Source organism: Coloeus monedula, assembly GCF_965178545.1.
Source record: "Coloeus monedula genome assembly, chromosome: 1".
Lineage (NCBI taxonomy): Eukaryota > Metazoa > Chordata > Aves > Passeriformes > Corvidae > Coloeus > Coloeus monedula.
In genome coordinates, this window is record NC_138781.1 from 139,491,110 (window position 1) to 139,512,048 (window position 20,939).

The 20,939-nt window shown below is 34.8% G+C and overlaps 1 protein-coding gene across 24 annotated transcripts in view; it reads left to right on the forward strand.

Moving 5' to 3' along the window:
* Window positions 1-20,939, forward strand: part of RIMS2 (regulating synaptic membrane exocytosis 2) — a gene marked incomplete at both ends in the record, with an annotated part of 450,969 nt that overhangs the window by 230,237 nt on the left and 199,793 nt on the right. For 17 of the 24 annotated variants that reach the window (XM_082292397.1, XM_082292403.1, XM_082292398.1 and 14 more), the window contains 6 exons: window positions 4,386-4,453; window positions 6,114-6,237; window positions 8,618-8,713; window positions 9,499-9,622; window positions 14,392-14,438; window positions 15,600-15,712. In XM_082292397.1, the coding sequence (XP_082148523.1) occupies window positions 4,386-4,453; window positions 6,114-6,237; window positions 8,618-8,713; window positions 9,499-9,622; window positions 14,392-14,438; window positions 15,600-15,712 (572 nt within the window). Of the gene's footprint in view, window positions 1-4,385; window positions 4,454-4,569; window positions 4,779-6,113; window positions 6,238-8,617; window positions 8,714-9,498; window positions 9,623-14,391; window positions 14,439-15,599; window positions 15,713-20,939 lie in introns of all 24 variants that reach the window. The other 7 variants (XM_082292380.1, XM_082292391.1, XM_082292399.1 and 4 more) reach the window with 1 other exon arrangement.

Here is a 20,939-nt window from a genome sequence, read left to right on the forward strand (position 1 = left end):
TAATCAGTGCTCAAACTGCATCAGTGACTGTGTTGAAAAATATTTCTGTGCTTTACAATCAACTGTGTGACAGGCAACTTTACATTTGTTCCTGCACCAAAAGCTGGAATGTCCCTGATATGTCCAGAGCTGACAAATTGTTTAAGCACTCATATAATCACCTGCAGGCAATTTCAGCTGTGTAGCTCCCCTTTGGAGTCACCCACTGTGTGGCAGTCTAGATGGATAGTATTGCAAACACAGAAAGTAACCTTCTGGAATGGAAGCTCTTCAATAGCTGTAGCTCACTTTTTACTCTGCTCCAGAGGCCTTCTGGTACAGGGCTGCACTGGGAGTTGTGCAGTTAGGAGAAGGATGAAGACACACAGGATGTGTTTGGCTCACTGTACCCTTATGCTGGAAGTTAGCTTGGAGGGTGAATATACTCACTTAATTGCAAGGTTAAATCGTTCGCAGTTTTGAGTAATGATATGTAAGTACCATTATTGGCTCAAGTAGTCAGAAGTATGTGCTCAGTATACACTATGTAGTCAGGTAGTCTCCTCAGCCCGAAGAATTTAAAGTTATATGACCCATCCTTTTTGGCATTGAGATTCGAATTTGAAGACAAGGTTTTGGTTTATTTGGTTCAAAGATTATGTTTTTAATTTACTAAGGGAAACATTTGACAGTTTAGAGAGGTCTTGGTTTAGATAGAAAGGGCCTGGGTTATGCCTATATCCTTTGTGAAGATTTTGGGCACTTCAGAGCATCCAAATTACCCTGTATAAGTAGAATAGCCAATTAAATTGAGTGCTTTATATCTAACCTGTTTGGAAGATTAATGGTTTTGGATTTGACGATGAGCTTAAACAACACTCATAAAAGAGTAAACATGCACCTTGTAGGTTAGCTACAAAATTCTTAATGCTTTATAAATGATATTCAATTACCATATTTCTGTGTGGCAAACCCATTATAGGAAACAAAAACCTACATAATCAAGCATTAAAATATAAGGGAAACAAACTGAACAAAAGTCTTTTAAAATATACTCTGACATTTGAATTTCCTATTGCTACAGGAAGTTCCCATTGCTGGGGGTTCCTGACTGTGGAAGAAAAAGATCTTTTCCTCCTCCTGTTTGGTTTTGTCTGAGAAAAATAAGCAAAACACACTGAACACCAGTAAGGTTACAAAGGCTTCAGTTTAACCTTGTTTCTACAGAAAGGCTGGGTTACTGATGTATGCACAGCTTTCCATATACACACAGAACTCACTGACATTAATAAGAGCAGACCTCGCATATGTCCTTTTTATATCCAGCTGCACTCACAAGGCGTCTGAATATTGTTGTAATGGCATAAGCTAAGATTGTATAATATAATTAGTAATATATTAGATCTTTTTTCTGTGAATGGTGGTTTTGATATTATAGCTTATGTAATTTATCTGTGAGTGACATTTTCTTCCTGAGTAATTTCTGCTGCATACCCTAAATGTATATATTATCAATAATAAAGTATCTTCTATTGTGGAAGAGAAATTTCTAAGAGAGCAGCAAGTACATTCTGTGGTACTCAGAGTTAAAACTACAGTGTCTTTGTTACAAAATATCGTGGTTAAACTTTTATTTCTTTACCTTATTTTCTTTTGTTTATTTACTTAATTTTTTTTTCTTGTAGGCAAAAACCTATGTGCCTTACATATATTACCTTTAATTTTACAAGATTTAAAAAATAATTTACCTAGTCAAGATTTTAATATTTATAGAACTTGCACTGAAAAATTTATGTCCAGTGATTTTATCAAGCCATTCATTTTATCTCAAAAAGTTGTAGGTATACTGAGCCATACGTGTCTCTCACAGAAATGTAATGCACTACAGGGCTTCCAGACAGCCGTCCTTTTATTAACTTGCATAGTATTTATGCCTGTCATTTAGATCACTTAATGCAGTGTTAAGGGCAAAATCTATAAGATCTACAATGGCTTTACAATTTCTAATTTATATGATAATTTTTGGAAACATATAACTACATATTTTACACAGGTAAAACCAAACCAGTGTTTGGATGGAGTTCTTGGTTATTTTAATCTAATTTTCATTTTATAAATGCCAATTAATTAGTAGTTACTATGGGAAACAACTAAAATAAAAAGAAAGTCAGCCTTCTACACCTTGTTTGAAAAGGAGAAGGGAAAATGGTAGAGCAAGAAGAGGGAGTTCTTTGATTAGGTAACAGGCTCAATTTTGCAAGTGTTCAGTGCAGGTTTAGTTCCAGGGATTATCATTTGATGAAGAGTAACTATTTTTGCAAAATAACCTAATCTAGTCTTGGACACAGACAATTTGTGGATGCACCATACAGTAATACATGGGTTAGAGGACTTGGAGTAAGTGGAAACCAGCTACACCAACAGATGAGCCTGGGACCAGTGCTGAAAGGCCCCAGGGAATTTGTAAAACAGGCAATATGTAGGCAGGAACTCTTTCTGTCTTCTGGATATCTCTAAACGTATATTTATGAGTAAGGGCTAGATCTTCATGAGCTCACTGATGATTTCACACAGTACCCCTTGAAACAATGTCTGGAGGCAGAAGTAGCACTGGAAATTCCATTGCAGAAGTACCTTTAGCAAAATGTTACTAGCTTTCAAGAGTATTTCTTTCTCCTTTAGCAGGATAGCCACACTTTTATCTGTAATACAGGCAAGATGCTAACATTCATGGCAAAGCAGTTTTGGTAAGAATTTCCGATTTTTAAATGTTATCTTCCTTTCAAGAGTCAAGAAACATAGTTAATAGATTTACAGTTTATTTATTATTTAGAAAATATGAATGAATTAAGGCTTCAAAATAACTTTATGAAGTTACTTTAACACTGTTTTTGTGAAAGAAAAGGCTATTTAATATGCTAACATATTTTTACAATGTGTAAGGGAATAAGTTCAAAGTATCTTTTTGAACCAAAGCCTTTGTATTTTGACTGTTTACTTCTTTGAAATGAAAATGAGACGATTTTTTTTTCCATGTAGCATGTGCAGATCTCTATATTAGGAGGAAACGAGTGGAAAAAGATTATATTTTTCATTGTACATATACAATATACTAGGTTGGACTTGATGATTTCAAAGGGCTTTTCCAACCTAGTTAATTCTGTGATACCTCTCCAAGGAGACTGTTTTACTTTTCTAAAGCATCTCTTAGTTTCTTGTAGTTTTATAAGGCCGTATCTTCACATCCTCTCTGTAAAGTTTTCTAGACAAGTGTTAAGACAGTGCTAAGACTTGTTAGTTACATTTCACCACCCTACTGATGTAGTTCCAGAGGAATAGGTTGAGCAATGTTAAAGCAGGGTCTGAAGTAACAGAAATAGAAAAATGTTTTTTGAGGTCTGTATTTAAAAACCCAGAACTACTTTGCTTTAGTTTGGTCAAATTTGATAGAAAATGAAACATTTGTTTCCTGAATATAGTAATATAAAAATATTATGTAGCATGCAGTAACAAAATATTTTTCACGTAACGTGTAGCAACAATGGTGAGGGAAAAAAAAGAGAGACACGTAATAGTGCAGAATGTGTGGGCATAATTTAGTGTTTAAAGTACATACATAAAAGAGAATGTTTTAATAAAATACATGAGTCATTCCCAAATTCTTTGGACAGCAGCATTAATTTAGATCTCTTCTTTAAAACTGTTTCTCAAACTTTTTTTTCTACCACATGTCTTCCATGGAGGTTAAATTCTGACTGTATGAAATATTTATATGTTTTATCAAAACCCTACACACTCCCAGTTGTGGGGTACCTGTACTTACTAGAATTTGTCCTTGTATTTAACCAGGAGACAAATCAAAGTTAATATGCTTTTTATTCTAAATATAGTTTGTAGAATTTTTTTCATTTAACCTTCCTTAAAGCATCATCTAATTCAAAGCAAATATACAGTGCCATTGTTTTAAGTATTTTATTGACGTGATTAGAAAAAATATTAATTTGTGTTAGAGAAGCAAAGAAATAAGTTCCTTAAGACATTCTGTATTTAAATGCTTTCCCTTCTGGATATTCTGTTAGAAATACAATTTGCCTTTTCATTTAATTTACTGTAAATAATTTTGTAGGGACGGTTAATAAACCTGGCGCAATGATGTTTTACACTGTACGTAATTTTATGCAAATATAGACACACACAAATGTATCTCCTTCCTCGCTGTTTTTCATATTCCATATACTCTGTTGTTGGAGCCTGAACTTTTTCTTGGAAGCCCTTTGCAAGTCCTGCTGGCAGAGGTTATGAATCAGATAGGATAATCAGAAGTCTTTACAATTTTACTGTATCTTTGTTTGTCCTTTCTTTCACCTTTCCTTTTCTGCACTATCTTGTCTGTCTGATTCTCACAGGAGACATGGATTACAACTGGTTGGACCATACGTCTTGGCATAGCAGTGAGGCATCCCCAATGTCTTTGGTGAGACATGTGGAGCCTTACCACTTAGTTTCCTTTATCATTTTACATTTCCTTGGTTTTATTTACACCTTTGCATGTTTTCTTTTTTGTATCCTTTTTTTATCCCACACCTATAGGGGACAGTCAAAGGGGAAAAAGAAAAACTAGTGAGCAGGCAGTTTTGTCGGATTCTAACACCTTATCCGAGAGGCAAAAGAAAATGGTGTGCTTTGGTGGCCACTCTTTGGAAGAGGACTTGGAATGGTCTGAGCCTCAGATAAAAGACTCTGGGGTAGATACGTGTAGTAGCACAACTCTAAACGAGGAACATAGCCATAGTGAGAAGGTACTGAGATTATGGAGCCTGCATTTTAACCTGCTCATTTGGTCTTTGTTTGCTCTCTGTCACTCATTAAAATAATGCATAAAATAAAAGATAGGGTCTTTCTAGAGACAATATAGCATTTCTTAAGGTGCAGAAAAGAAAAACAAATGAAAAGTCTTTGCATGCTTGCAGCTTTTACTGTTTGGCAGCCTAAGAAAAAAAATTGAGAGGCATAAAGGAATGTTCTTATGGTTGCAAATTAGCATATCATGATATTACCTTAAAGAATAAAGTAATTAACAATAAGGATTCTACCAATTGGCTTATTTGATTTACTATTTCCAAACTCCTGGGGCTGAAATTAAATTAATAGTTCAAACCCCAGGTGAAAAAGGGAGAAAATTGGGTCTCTCTGCACAGAAAAGTTGTTTTTCTTTTTTCCCTTTCACTGTCATGGTTGTTCATTTGTTTTGTTGCCATGCAATTTTGTGCAGTACTGTGCAGAATTAAAGGCTTTGCCATCTGCTTTGGTATTTTTTATTTTTGCTTTCTGTTTGGTGGAGATTATGATAAATCTTTTTAGAGTTATTAGTTGTAATGGGAGCAGATTTATCTGTGCCTGCTAATTTTGCATGAAATAGAGCATGAAATAATATTTTTCTGTGAAAAAGTACTATGATTACACAAAAGAAAATCTTAAAAATTTATTAATTAGGCCAATAGACAAGTATAAGTGTGCACATGTATAGTAATGGAATAATAATGCTCACTGTAACTGTGCTTCATATGTGAATTAATTATTCCAAGAAAGAAACAGAATATTCAAATGAAGTAATGGATAGACCTTTTAATTGTATTTTTAAATTTTAATCTACTACTACTGAGAGAAAGTAAAACACTGAAAATATTTTTTGGTCTTGGATAAGAATTGACGTGTTTGAAGTAGTGGAAAAATAAGACATTTCTTATATCAAATTTGCAGTTTGAGTTAAACTTCTTTTCCAGTATTACTCTTACACTAGACTTTTAGCGATATTTTTCTCAGTACTCAGGTGTGATTCTCATTGTGTGTAGATAACTATGTGTAGTTGTATGTATCTGTCAATTCAAGATATTTACAAATTGGATTAAGTAAAATAGATAATGTTATTAAATATTAGACGTCCATTGTGATGAATGATATGTTCAAATAAATATTTTCCATTACAGTTTTCTGTCATTTTATTACATTAAATATTAGTGTAATCATAATACTTCCATAGAATTTTTGAAATATATCAAGAAATGAAAAGTATTACTGAAATATTTTTCATTAAAATACTATTCACTGTATTTTCCATTAACACCATATGATAGCATCCAGTAACTTGGCAACCATCCAAAGATGGAGATCGTCTCATTGGTCGGATTTTGTTAAATAAACGACTAAAAGATGGAAGTGTGCCTAGAGATTCAGGAGCAATGCTCGGATTGAAGGTTGGTGATGAATAATTTTTAAATGGACAACTCTCAGTTAAATTAGCTAATTTTATAATGAAAGTATTCTCATATTATATAGTGTATGCATACCAGTATTTATAATGCCATGTCATTCGCAAAATTACAATATAGACATTTTATGTTCATTTACCTAGGGTAACTTTGCAGGGTCCTTGGCAGAATGAAAAAGTTGTATTTTTCTGAAAGACTAGACGTGTTTTCACAAGTTTTCCCAGAATGTCTTCATAGCAAAGTACTAATTGCATCCTTGCTAGGCAAGCCAATTCCTGTGTTCTTCAGTATGGAGCATTGTACCATGGTATAACTTCTATTTCCCCAGAAAGGGAAAAAACGTGAAAAATAAATTATCTCTCTTCAAGGCCTGGCGTGTAGGGTACGCCCAGCCCCCGCCCTGGAGGGACATCTGCTGAGATAAGGAGAGTGCTTAACCTCCCAGCAGAACTGCCCTGGAAAGGCAGCTACTTTGCAGTTACGGGGAGAAGAAGACAAACCCCGAATCCTCTGGGAGACCCTATGCAGATCCTTTGTAGCCCATTGGCCCTTACCCTCTGACACCCACCCCCTGTATCCCTATAAAGCCAGCCCCCTGTCCCTGCGAGGGCAGAGAGATGTCTGTCCCTGGCCTCCCCTTCCCCGACTAATAAAGCTGCCTTGTGTGGAACAGCTACACACGAGCCTCTCGTCTCTCTCTCCCTGGTCCGGCCTGGAGGCTGCCCTGCAGAGCTGAGCTGAAATCACGAGCTGACAATCACTAAAGAGCTGACAGCCTCTGCACGGGCCCTCCAGCCAGCAGCTGAGGGAAGACACCGGGCCCCGGGAAGACGATCTCTCTCGGGACCATCTCTCCAGACCGGTCACAGCTTCCCCGGTCAGAGATACTGACCCCACACCAGCTGCCTTGCTGGGGAACATCTGGGAGTTAATGATATTTCAATCCAGATCGGAGTATGCCAATGGAACTTCCTCTTTCTGAATTTTTTTCTCCTCTAATTGTTTGATTTGCCACATTTTAAAAATATGAAATGAATATTAATATTATTGTTAATATTAATATTACTGGGTTTTATCACAAAATAATGTACTAACTTTTTTCGTATGTGAACCTCTTTTTCATGATGCAGTGCTCTTTAAACACATTATGAATTACTTCCAGCTCATATATTGATCTCAATTTTGTGTGATATTATTATTTGCTCTTCCTGAAATACTAGTACAAGAATGAGAACAAACTATACACAGTGGAAGAAACAAACATGTATTTATTTTGATTCCATATCCCTGCTGTGAGAAATCATTAAGAAGTTTAAATTTTCTGTTCTCTATTTCGAACAACTCTTTACTTCACCTCAGGTATACAGATTAGGTTGTAGTCACACCCTTTCAGTAAGGATTAAATCAGTGTAGTTATGTATTGTAGATACTAACACGTTTTGGAAATATTTTTTTATTTAATTAATAAATAATTTTCTTTTAAGTCAGTGGAGAAGCCAGTTGAACCTCAAGTTTTATATGTTTATTTTTGTCTTACTGTCAGAAAATGCCAGAGATTAACAGTGCCACTAGAAAGCAGTTTTTGTTTAAACATCTACGTTAAAGTTTCTAAAATCTCATATGAAGATGAACTCTTCAGTGAGATTCATTAATAGTTCAGATTCAAGAGTAACTACTTTTTAATCTCAATAGACATATGGAAAGAGTGATTTCCAACAGTTAGTTCTGACCTGAATTTTTAAGTATTTATATATTGAAAGTAAACTAAACTGGGTTTAGTATTACAAATTTTAAATCCCAGTATGAAGACTGTTAAGAAACCTTAAGAATTTGAAGATTATTCAGTTATGACTGATCCTGACATGTAAGTCTGATTCTAAGATTAATATTAAAGTCAAACCTGTTGAAGTTCCCCGTAGAGAAATTTTCAATGTGACAAGTATTTTCATCTGACTTGCCAAGCCAAAGGGAATTTCATTGCTTAGTGTGAACATCCTGAGTTCTGTTGTATTAATATACCTTTTTCCAGTTAAAAAAATATTGAAGTGAGCAATCTAATGACCAATACCTTAGATTGTTTTGGGTGGTAGTTTATAATACAATGAGATTCTATACATGTATTTATTAAAATTTAATAACTTTGGCATTCTCTATATGCATTGTTCTTCAATTGTACAAATTGCCAAAATAGCTACAGAAATAACCTGTCATAGCCAAATTTCTGTGGTGTTTTTTTCAAGTGTGTATGTGTTACCTGGGCTACATAAAACCCAAGCAAAAAGCTGAATTCTTCTTTCTATTGCCAGAACATTTAAATAATTTAAAGTAATTTTCATACTATGAAAATACTTCCTCTTTGAAACAGGTAGTAGGAGGAAAGATGACTGAATCAGGTCGACTCTGCGCATTTATCACCAAAGTTAAAAAAGGAAGCTTAGCTGATACAGTGGGGCACCTTAGACCAGGTATGTATCTACTATAGATCTATACTGCTGAGTTGCTTTCCTGAAGGTGATAACAAGTGAGAGACTTTAATTACATGTGAAATTATGTTAAATATATGTGATGAAATACTTCAGAATTCAATCTGACCCTGTTACTAGATGGTTGCTTTTGTGAAATATATATTGTCATGTTGTTCAAAAAATATTTTAACATTTTTGCTCATTTTTATACTCAATATTCCGTTGATGTCCTTCCTAGTAATTTTGTGGTCTATATTTTGTGGCATTATTTGGAGAAAACCAAGCTATTACAAATGTATGAACAGAATCACCTTGTCTAGGAAGCTGCTTCTATTCCAAAATGCAAACCATAGATTGCTAGATTTGAGAATGTTCAAGAAATATTAATTATTAACATAAGAAATATCTGAACCTTAAATACTAAACTTGTAAAAGTACATGGGTCTTCAAAACAGTAAGTTGATGAGATATGATGTTTTAAAGGTATAAATTTTCTAAAGAGCATGTTGGGATTTCTGTAAGCCACAGCTGCCAAAGAGAGTAAGAGCAGCATCTAACTCAGTAGGGATCCTACTGATGATATTGCTTCTCAGAACTTTACATATTTGAAGCTGACCTGCAGAAAACCTTTAATACTCAGGATTTTCCTGCACGAAGGTCTCCAAATTTGTTCTACAACACAGGTTTCACAATCCAAAAAACTGACAGTAGAATGGCTTAAATTGTCATTGTAAGTGGTGTCCACAGCAGACTTCCTAAGCAGGGTGTTATTACTTAACTTACAGGTGATGAAGTATTAGAATGGAATGGAAGGCTACTACAAGGAGCCACCTTTGAGGAGGTGTATAACATCATTTTAGAATCCAAACCTGAGCCACAAGTAGAGCTTGTAGTTTCAAGACCAATAGGGTAAGTAATTTAATGAATTTTTTGCATTAAATAAGATAAAAGTGTTGCTAAATTTCACTTTTAGGATGGAGTATATCAAACATCTATAAACATTGTAAACAGCATAATATTATGCAAAATTATGTAAACCTAAAGTGTAGCTAGATTATGCCAGTGAGTAAAAAAAAGCTGGTGTGAAATCCTGTATTCTCAGAGTCTCAAGCATCATCTGCTATTATGGTTAAAAATAGGTTCCCTTCTCTGGCTTTTCAATTGGTGAGCCAGCCTATATTGGCTCTGAATCTGTGTTTATACTCTTTGTTGTAATTCTTGACTGCTGATTTTTATTTCTCCATTCCCTTTTTTTTTAATACATACATAAAATTGTAAAATCATATTTGGTCTATGAACTGATGATGAACTCTTATTTACTAAGCGCCTGCAATGTAAAATTTTGTGTGAAATATAATATGCTAATGAAAAAATCAATATGCTGTGGAAAGTCTCAAATCCACATTCACATCATCTTCATCTATGGAATCATTTAAATTATTGCTTGTTATCTAACACTGAACATATCTGAATGAATAGTTAGAACTGTGGGAGACCTTTTCTTCAGTGCTGCACATTGTCTATTTTTACTAACCTTGAAATCTACTTCTCAATGTCTAAACGTAATTTTTTCTTGCATAGCAATTGTTGCTCCATTGTATTAGACTGTGAGTACTTCCCCTTCATCTTTTCTTTTTTTTTCAAGTTCCTACACCCTAAAGTCATATGCATCACGTTTTAAATTCTCCATTGGAAGTTCTGTATCTGGTCACATCAGGGTTGTGAAGAGGGGAATGCTTATCACTGATTTTGAAGATGCTTACAGTTGTTAAGAATTTTCTTTTTTCCTCCCAGAATTTATTGTGAGGTGCAGGACACAACTGGACAGGGTGATAAGTAATATGATTTAGGTTCCCTTTTTCCATGTTAGGTTGGACCAAATGATCTTTCAAGAGCCCTTCCAATCTGGACTGTTTTAGGATTCTATAATCACATTTTAATAAATATATTTTTCCTTTTATTTTGTATAAGATGCACTTTACCATAATATAAGAGAACATGATTAAAAATTAAGAAGTACTGAAAAGGTCTAGAACCATATAATATGAGATTGTCATTTCAGTGGGGACAACTGGTAGAGTTTCAGCTATAGTAGGAATACTGTGTTGGACACATCAGGAACTTCATGTGTAGGAACTTAATTTGCTATTACAATTTTAAACAAACTTGATAATAACAAAAACTGCTTTATCTTGTCAGTGAGATGAGAATTCATCTCCTGCATACGTATGGAATTACAACCTCTTTAGGGTAAAGACTCTATCATCTGTCCTATCATTAAAAACCTTTGCATAACTTGGAAGGTGTGGGTATAATAGCAATGCTAAGGGACAGACTACATTACTTGTCTCAGAAAAGGAGGTCTCAAATTAATTTCATACACAAATCTTTCATAGTATCTCTCAAATAGAAGTTTATAGCAAAAGTTTCAAGGAACAGCTCACTTACATCTTGAAAATACCCATTTTTTAATCTTTCTGCATTCTCTTCATTGTGTAAAATCTCCTGTATTATTTCTTGTGCTTTTATATTTGCTGTCTGTTGTCCAGCTTCCTTATCATCACGTCTTCTCTTATGTTGCTGTCACTAGAGCAGCTCACCTATAATTCCTTAAACAGTCATGTGGGTTCTCAAGATGCCTTCTTCTGCATTAACTGCTCGCCTTGTAGTCTGAAGAACTGAGCTAGATCAGTGATAAAAGAGTTGTTCAGTGTATTTGATTCCCATTGTCTTTTTGCAGTAGATGTAAAAGAGTCCCAGTGATGAATGCTTCCTACAAATTGGTAGGTTTTAGATTCTTGTTAGGTGTGTGTGACTCTTGGGAGTTTGATATGAACAGCATAATGTCAGAAATGTTTTTCATGAGGTTAGAGCTGATGAACTGGAAAGACTGTATTACTTTTCTCAGTTTAGAAGACTTCAGTTCCTAATCAAATGGACAATATAAATTAATGCCCTACGCTTGTGCAAGGCAACGTAACTTCATAGGATCGTGTTCTGCTCTGGGAAATAAAGTTTCAATGTATGTAAAATCTTAAAAAGTTCTTATTTACCAGATATCAGAAGTGATATTTATTTTAATTAGAATTATTGATGCCCAGTTGAAGGATTTCACTTTTGCATTGAGATAAATCTTATTACTTATAAGGAGAATTTCTTGATGGTTTCATGGCAACACTTTAAATCGTGCAAGAAATCTTCAGTTACTGGCAATTAACTTAGCTGAGAATGTTGTCACATCCTGATATTCTGAGTACAAAACCAAATTCCAGTAAACACAGTTATTAGTTTTTCTCTTTATTATAGGCTATCTGCTATGAAGACTGAAGATGACAAGCTAAGCTGACAAGGCAGATAAAATTGAAAGCCATTCTAAAAAACCCCCAAAATTGAAAGCCATTCTAAAAAAACCCAACAACACGAAACATGCCAGTTTGTCATGCAGTTTACCACTTTTTCCATCTTAAAATAAAAATTGATGGCCAAGTTACTAATCAGTGTGAGCTGGTTTTCTGTTGTACAGAAGAACTTACCTATCTTCTGCTTTCTAATTCTCAGAAATAGAAAACTTAGAATGCGTGTTATTTTCATGGTTTCATCTGCTTTGAATTTGGAAGAAATAACCCACTGTGTTTTAATAATTACTCTATGCAACCTGTTTGCAGGGGAACATATTATGCAAAGAGTCATTATAAAACTAATTTTACTTCTCCTCCATCTGTTTATCTCAATGACAGTTCCTTGTAAGAAATACCATTCACATTACCATGAAATACAGGGATCTGTATGCTTTAGGAGCATAAATGATAATGTTCACAGCTCTCAAGTGGTTTTTTTCAGCTATCTATAGAAAACTCTTATTCACTCTGTTCAGAATGATTTATATTTTATATCTATATATACATAGATATATATATGTTTTCAAGGTTTTCTTTTCAGACGCATGTGGTAGAAGAAATTTTTTGAATTTGAGTTAAGCTCAAGAGTGTATTTCTGAGTAAATTACTAGGCGAATATTGGTTCCTGTTATAAATTCTCTACATGTCAAATATAAAAAATTAAATATTTGCTTCTTCAATAGTACTTGTGAGTTTCTCACAAGTTTTCGGTACTAACAGCAGAGATTTTTCCTTATCTGTAGCGGGCACTTAGAGCAGCTGCATGCCTTCTGATTTGTTTAAGTTATTGGATACTGTGTGTCAACTCACTTGGAAAGATTCCTCAGTCTCCTTTGTAAAGCTGTCTTTCTAGTGAGTCTTGAAAAATGTTTGGAAGAGGTATACTAAAGGTATTCTGGAAAAGCTTTTCTAAAGAAAATAGATAAGTTATTTATATATCATAACTGACTCTTTCATTGTATGAGACAGTGCATATCACTGAAACATTTATAATTTCCCTTTCCTTTTCATTTACCTTTTGGTGGGTTGATCTTGACTGAGCACCAGAGACTTGCTCTCTCCATTTCCCTCCTCAGCAGAACTGGGGGAAGAAATAAGATGAAAAAGCTCATGGGCCACTCATCAGTTACCATCATGGGCAAAACAAACTTGAGGGAGATCAATTTGTTAGGAATTAATAAAATGATAGGATAGTGAGAAGTAAAACCAAAACTGAAGCCTCCTTTAGGCTCAAATTCACTCATTTTTTCCTGGTTTTTCTGCCTCTCTCTCCACCAAGCACTCCATGGCATGGGGAAAGGGAGTTGCAGCCAGTTCTTCTGCTCCCCCTTGTTCCCTGGCCTTGGTGTCTGCAATGATGCTTTTCTCATGGCTTTTTTTTCTCATTGTTTTCTCTCACAGCTGCTGCACAATTGTTTTACCCTTTATTAAATGTGTTCTCACAGAGGCACCCAAGGGGCCAGCTGGGCCCAGCATGGTGCAGCCTCCCCTCACCATGGCCACCCCTCAGGACTGGCTGTGGTCTTGGAGAAAGCAACTGCACTGAAACACACAACATGATTTTAAATATTGGTCCTGCTGTGACTCAGAACTGAAGCTCTTCATCCTGCTTGGTTTTGCTCAAATGCCTCTGAAATTGTTTATTAGCATATTGATAGTCTTTATTAGCATACAGTAATGTTTGCCCCTCAGAGGAAGAACATATTCCTTTGCTTGGGGGGATGTGATTGAGTGCTTTTAAACTACGTGGCTTTGCACACAATTTAATGCAGGTGTTGCAACATGTCCTGTATATGAAAGTATGCAATTTTGCCAAATGAACTTATACATTTTATTTGGTTATGGAAAAGGTATGATTCATTAAATTTGTGGTTCAAGGACAGTAAAGAATGTACTGGGATAGCCATTATTGGCAGCTGAGTATGTTTGAGTGAGGGTCCAGTAAATTTAATTAATGTATAATGTCATCATAAAATCTACTACTCACAGTTTTAGTCTACCATTAACTCTGAGATTGTTCTTTTATTTACTGAATTATTTTATTTGTGACTGTGCAGCCTGTCTCCTACATCCACCAAATCTGTTCTGTTGGGTTTAATTTGAAGCTGAAATTTTTTATACTGGATAATAGATAATCGTCCCAGTGGCTGAAGACAGCCAGCAGATCATACACCTTTCCTGAGGCATTCCATGGTGGATTGGGAAGTGTTATAGTGTAACTGAAACTTAAATATTCTTGTTAGATAAAGGATCAGCCTGTCTTAATTTTCCTGATTTCAGGGACATTCCCAGAATACCCGACAGCACACATGCACAGCTGGAGTCCAGTAAGTTTCAATTGTGGGGTAGGAAAATCTTCTCTCTCTTTTATGTAAGCACAAATAGAATGAAAAATGTCCTCTGCAGTCAGTATAGCTCTTGTCTCTTTGTCTATATTTGTCTCAGTATGTCATCTTACTGTATTATCTATCTACCTTTGTTTAATAATAAGCTTTCAAAAGTCAGGATATTGTGGTTTAGATTCGACATTGGTTATAAGCTTAGATGAGTTTTGATTGGAGAAAGTATAATTCTAACTAATATGTAAGACATTAATAGCAATTTTTAATTTCCTGTTTTCTTGTGTTGCATTTCAATTGCATCTTATAAACTAAAAATGGAAAAGAAATGTTCTTTGTTTACAGCCTGAGTGATAGCTACTTTGAACTCAGAATACTCTTACTTTATTAGAGCCATTCAGTGCTACTTAAATTGACTAAACACATATTTCTTGTAGGGAAAAATAACTTGTTCTTCTTTGGCTTAGATCTGATAAGATGGATTCCAGCCTGGAGTTATTTTTTATCATTGTTTTATAACTCTATTATAATAAAAGCCATGAATAAATGAAATGACATAAGCTTGATTATAATAATATGAAAAACACTTTCAATGACTTTTTACTCATTGGCCAATTCTTAAAATTCATTTTATGTTTTGTGAGATGTGATAGAGATGTAGATTGTCTTTTGTATTTATAAAAATACTTCACTTTTGCTCTATGTTTTGTATGTCAAAACTTGTCCTCTGACCATTTTCAGACCTTGTAGATTTGAAACAAAATGCAAAAAAACCATAACATACATCTTGATATTTTTGTAAAAGTCTAATTAAAAATTAGTCTGATTGTACAAGATAATAAGTCAGAAGACTGAATTCATTTGACCACAGTAAAGTGTTTATTTTTGGGCCTTCAACTTACTGACATAATTACAGTCAGAAATATCTGAATAAACTATTTTCCATTCTATAAATAAAAGCTTCTGATTACATTTGATCACCAAAAGATTGAGTATCATTATTTGGTAATTTAAAATAGATTAAAAAATGTGATACTTATCACAATTTTACTGCATGTTTGGTTATATTTCTACAATTTTTGTTTAAAGAATGTTGTAAAATATGCATAACTGTTACTATTTATAACATATTTTTGTTTATAATTACAGGTTCTAGTTCATTTGAATCTCAAAAAATGGACCGACCTTCTATTTCAGTGACTTCTCCTATGAGTCCTGGCATGTTAAGGGATGTTCCACAGTTCTTGTCTGGACAACTTTCAGTATGTAAACATTTCATTGATATTAATATTGTCCTTTTTGCAGCATATACAGCCCTTACTATTGTGCTAGCTACCTCTAACAGAAAATTCTTGTTGAACTAGCTATGTTTTTTGTTTAATGCTATACATCTCAGTCTAGGCAGGACCAGAGTTTCATAATGGTATTCCATTTTACTAGTGTTTGGAGATTTTATAGAAGTTGAATTTGGTATATCCATATATATTTATCTGGTAAGCTAAACTGGTAGAATCAAATTTTCAGAAAGGTCTAATCTTGGCCTCCAGTTATGTTTGTGCTATTGAGTGTAAACATTTTTTCAACTGTCGCACTTATGTGTAGAGTTGGTAGATTTTATTACCTGTGTGCTTGGAGGTTACTATTGCTTATTTCTTATGCACTAACTTTCATATATAACTTCCCCAGATATCCCTCTGATATTTTACTCATGTTGTATTTGCACAAGTGTTACTCAGTTTTGTTCTTCACTCCCATTGAGAAGAAAGTTCATTACGTGAATGTTTTCTTTTAAAGGGTACTTTTTTTTGTAATAAACTGAAGAAGTTGGGTTTTGTGCACCTTTCCATGTTGTTTACAATTCCAAAGTGTGATTTTTCAAAAGTGCTCAGCTGTGGCCTGACATATTGGAAAGGAAAGGCAAATGGAATGGAAACAGTGCAAAACTGGTGTTAAACAAGTTTGTAAATGTCACTTTCATGTTACTTCCAAGTTGTATATGTTGAGTATACCATAAAAATATGCATAAAATCCAAGCAGACTGTTTCTAGGTCTCACAGAAATGGTTCATGGTATTGATAGAGGAGAAAAAGAATATTTTTGTCTCTTCAGTGGCCATGTTGGCTCCATTTTGCAGTGCATGAGACATTATTTGTTTGCTCATCAGACCAACCATTTACAATATATAATTTTTTATTTTCTGTAGCTGTTGTACTTAACTATTTTGAAAGATTCAATCCTTTGGATAAATGGAAAACTAAAAATCTTGACTGTAGAGTGCAGAGTGCTTTGCAAAAATACAGTGACAAGGGAACATGAACTGTCAGAATACACAGACCAAAGTTTCTAACAACCCTCTTGTTTACAAGACAGTAAAAAATATTGATAGTGGAGACAGGGAAGAAAGAAGTTTCTTTTGTCTAAACTTCATAAAAGATTAGGCTGTCAAAAAGTTGTGGTGCCTTGCTCCCAGCATGAAATGTCAGATTCAGAGTTAGCTGCTCAGATGACCAGTGCACATACACTATGGAGTAATTGTCCAAACAGGAACCACATAGAACTGACTTTCCCACTTTCTCAGTTTCAGATCAAAATCTTCGTGAGTTCAAGATTAGGATTTTTTAGTGAAGTCAGTACATTTTTTGATTCAGTGGTTTGATAGGATACTGAAGTTTGAGGTATATAATCATCGTATTGGGAAATTTTGAGGAATATTCTAATTTATTGAGAATAACAGAAAACCAAAGGTTTTATTTCTGAGAATGGCATATAAATTCAGCATTTAACTCAAGAAGGCATAATTCCTATTTTTATTTATTTTTTTAATGTTTCAATATATAAACGCCTATTCTAAAAAGTTTCTTCCCATCTAAGGAAACCAAATAATGTTAAGAGAAATTAGAAAATATTTCGTATTTGTTTTTGGTACTTCCTTATGCACTGTTTGCAATTACATTCAGTACTCCCTATTACATATTATCTGTGTTTCCCTCAGAGAGCAGCTGATATCTGTCAGAGAACACAAAGCTTTTGCTGAGTGAAAGTGAAATCAGAAATACTCTGTAGCTCTCTAAAACTGAAATGTAGCCATGTAAGATTAGTAGACATTTCGAAAGTTTGGATGGCTGTCTTATCTGCCCAGCTAAAGAAACATTGGCAATAGCTGTATTCCATGTTAATCATGTTAAGGGCACAACCCAGCTCCTGCTGCTGTTGGGTCAAGACTTTGGGAGACAAGTGCTATACTTTTTGCTTTGCAAGCAAGGGTGTCTGTCATAGTGTCTGAAGATGCTCTGGATAAGAGCAACATGGAATCTAACTGGGCACATGGCAATTTATAGGCTAGTATGAATTTTTATAAATAGAGGACTTTATGAGAATTGACGTATTCTACAGGAACAGTATTTTCAAAAAAAATCAGTGTAGTTTCTTTTTGATCTGATATTTTAAGATAGTTTTGAAAAATTAAAAATTTTGTGACATCAGATTTGGGGGTTTATGTTCTAGAAGGTAGTATGATTAATAGCTTTTCCTTCATTTTTTAATATTTGGGTTTATCATTTTAAAATTTTAAAAAGTTTTGAAACTTTGGAAGACTTAGTGAAAGAATCCTGGTTTTAAAGCTGGAGATGTGAAAAATTAGAATGAACTATGAGATTTTCTAATTTTGCATCTTTAGCAAAGGTAAAGTAATAAGGTAAAACTGAATTTTAAAAATCTCCTCAAGTTAAAAAAAATATTTTAGTCTGAACGCTACAAAATGAAAGTGCTTCAGTATTTTGGTTTTTCATGTTTTAATCAGCTCTTTTCTAACAGAACAGTTGATGGATCACATGTTCATTCAAAATAGCTGAGTAAGGTGGAAATGAAAGGAAATACTAAATTCTGAATGCAGTTGTGAATGTGCTTTTTATGGTGAGTGCCTAGGCAGGAGAATAACTATAGAACCCTGGCAGCAAATGAGGACAGGTTGCTGTTCTTTGTGGAAGTGGTGGGTCAATGACCTTCTGAGTGATGGTGGCTGAGTTCAGACAGGTGTGATGAATCTGAAGGAACAGATGAAAGGCAAGGTTTTGGAAGTGTTTTCCATATCCTCTGTGCCTTTGGACAGTAGCATGTAGTCCTGAAGGTTTGCTGTTAGTGCAGCTGTGGTTACTGTGAAATTAAAGGCAGTGAAATACAAGAGTTGTGAGCAGAAGTGGAGTACAACAGTTCAGGGGGAGGTCTGAAGTATTTGAATGAATACTTGAATGTAGGCTTACTCAGACAGTGCTCTAGATCCTTAAAGGACTTTCATAAATTAATAGTATTTTGGAACTTATTTATTTATGTTTGGTATGGTTTTGGCCAGTTTAGCTGCAGTGATTCCTCTCTAATATTCAGGGATGTCTTTCTTTGTCCCTTGAGTTTTCCTCTGTATTGGCATTGGTCTGTGCAACTGTTTTCTTCTGTGGAGGTTAACAGTGTCAGTCTAGAGCTGACTAATAGGATTGACCACAAAGTAAACCCTCTCACACAGACAGGAAATCTTCTTTACATTAATAATTATTCTGCCCAAGTACATATTTAATTGAACAAATTATGTGCAACTACAGTAAACTATTGTGTGTTATAACTTACTAAGGCATAAAATTTATCTGTATTCTCTGCACATTATTTTATGGCATTTTTTATTCATGGTGTTCTTTCAGGGGAGTATCTGACTGTTATTGCAATTATAGGTTTTTTATTATTTGCTTTGTCTAGTTCCTGTTTCTGTGTTTTTTCACTGAGTTGTTTTTCCTTTAATATAATTTTGAAAAAGTCAAAAGTATTCTTTGTATGCTGGTGCTCTTAGCTTCATTACAGCATTTTGGCTACTTTTTAAAATACTGCATGAAAAGTATAACTTGAAATGCTTTTCCAATAGTTAGGTTTAAGGAATAATAACATAACTATAAGACCATGTAAATGGATACAAGTATAAAATCACAGTATTTAATTTTTGTACTGGTGGAACTTCTAACAGAAAAGTGATATCATTTATAAAATTAATCAATTTCCCAGTACACTTGAACCACAGAACCACTTCAGTAGATTTGCTGTACACATTCAGTTTATAAAGCAATGAAAATACAATTGTATTAATTATAGTTGTCGTATATGCAGCATACTAGAAAGCCTTTATTGTACATTATGAAGGGCCTATATGTCAGCACATTGAGGGGGTGAAATCAAGTATGACACATGCTTCCCCTCCCCCTTTCACATGTTCTTTTTCCTTTTCTTCCTCCCCTTTATACCTCTATACAATTAAATTGCTGTTGCTCTAACATGGAAAGTTCTAAGTAGTGCACACAATGTGTTGATTGTCCTCCAGTTCCAAGGCAGAATATGACAGGTGAGGACCCTTGGTGCATGGTGGGAGAGATTCTGTCCCTCTTAGGATTGCAATATCCTGTGATAATTTATTTTTCCCCTGTAAAATTGAGCAGAAGCAAGCTGAAGATCTACTTTTATTGTGAGTAGGTCCCATTCTGACACCTTAACACTGGGCTCTGCAGTTCTGCCTGTGCAGAGAGGCAGGTAGAGTGCAGCTGCTGCACCTTTCAGGGCACAGGGAGCACATCAGACAAAACCTGTGATCCAGACTGTCAGATTTTCTTACGTACCTTCTTGCTTTGATGTAAGAATAGATTACTTCACACATTTTATGGAACAGATTTCTCCAGCATCTGTGCATGCCAAATAAGTAAGGAGGGTGGCAGAAGCATCATCACTGTGCCTATTCCCATGCTTTGGCTTCATTTCTAATGGAAGTGAATATTGAGTAGTAGCTTATTCCTATCATTTTGAATTAGATCAATAATCTCAGGAAAACTGAGCAGAGGTGAAGGAGATTCCAATCTGTCAGATGGCTGTGATTGTTGTGACCTGCTCTATGCTCCTGCTGTCCCCCTCACTGGTCCTCTGAGGTATCAACACATGCTCCTTTTTCTGTCCATGCCCCATACTCTGTACCAATTCTGTGCCACTCCATTTGCTGTTGCCCTAAGCTGAAGGTGGAGAGTGGTTGCTTGGAATCTGCAGCTAGTCCAGGAATTTGTTTTGCCTGTACTCAATGTAGTCTTGATGTAGCCACTTCAGGCCATGAGGTTGTATGTGGTCTGAAATGTTACAGCACAAAAATATGTTATAAATGCATCTATATGTGCAGTTTGCTAAATGCTCTAGATCCCATTTCATGCAAGGGTTTTCTGTGTATACCATATTCATTTCTGTCATGATTTCTAGAGAATTGAAATACATAGATTGTGCCTTCCCCCATGTAATGCTAATACCAAACAGCACTAACTTTCTTTTAATTGTTTTCAAACTATTTAGGAGGACTTTTCATAGACATGACTCATAAAGTTGCAAAAAAGAGAAAACCTTTTATTTTACTCACTTTCCTAAGTAACCAAAGCTGTCAGTGTGTGAATTGTACTTGTTTCTCTCTGAATATGCACGTAC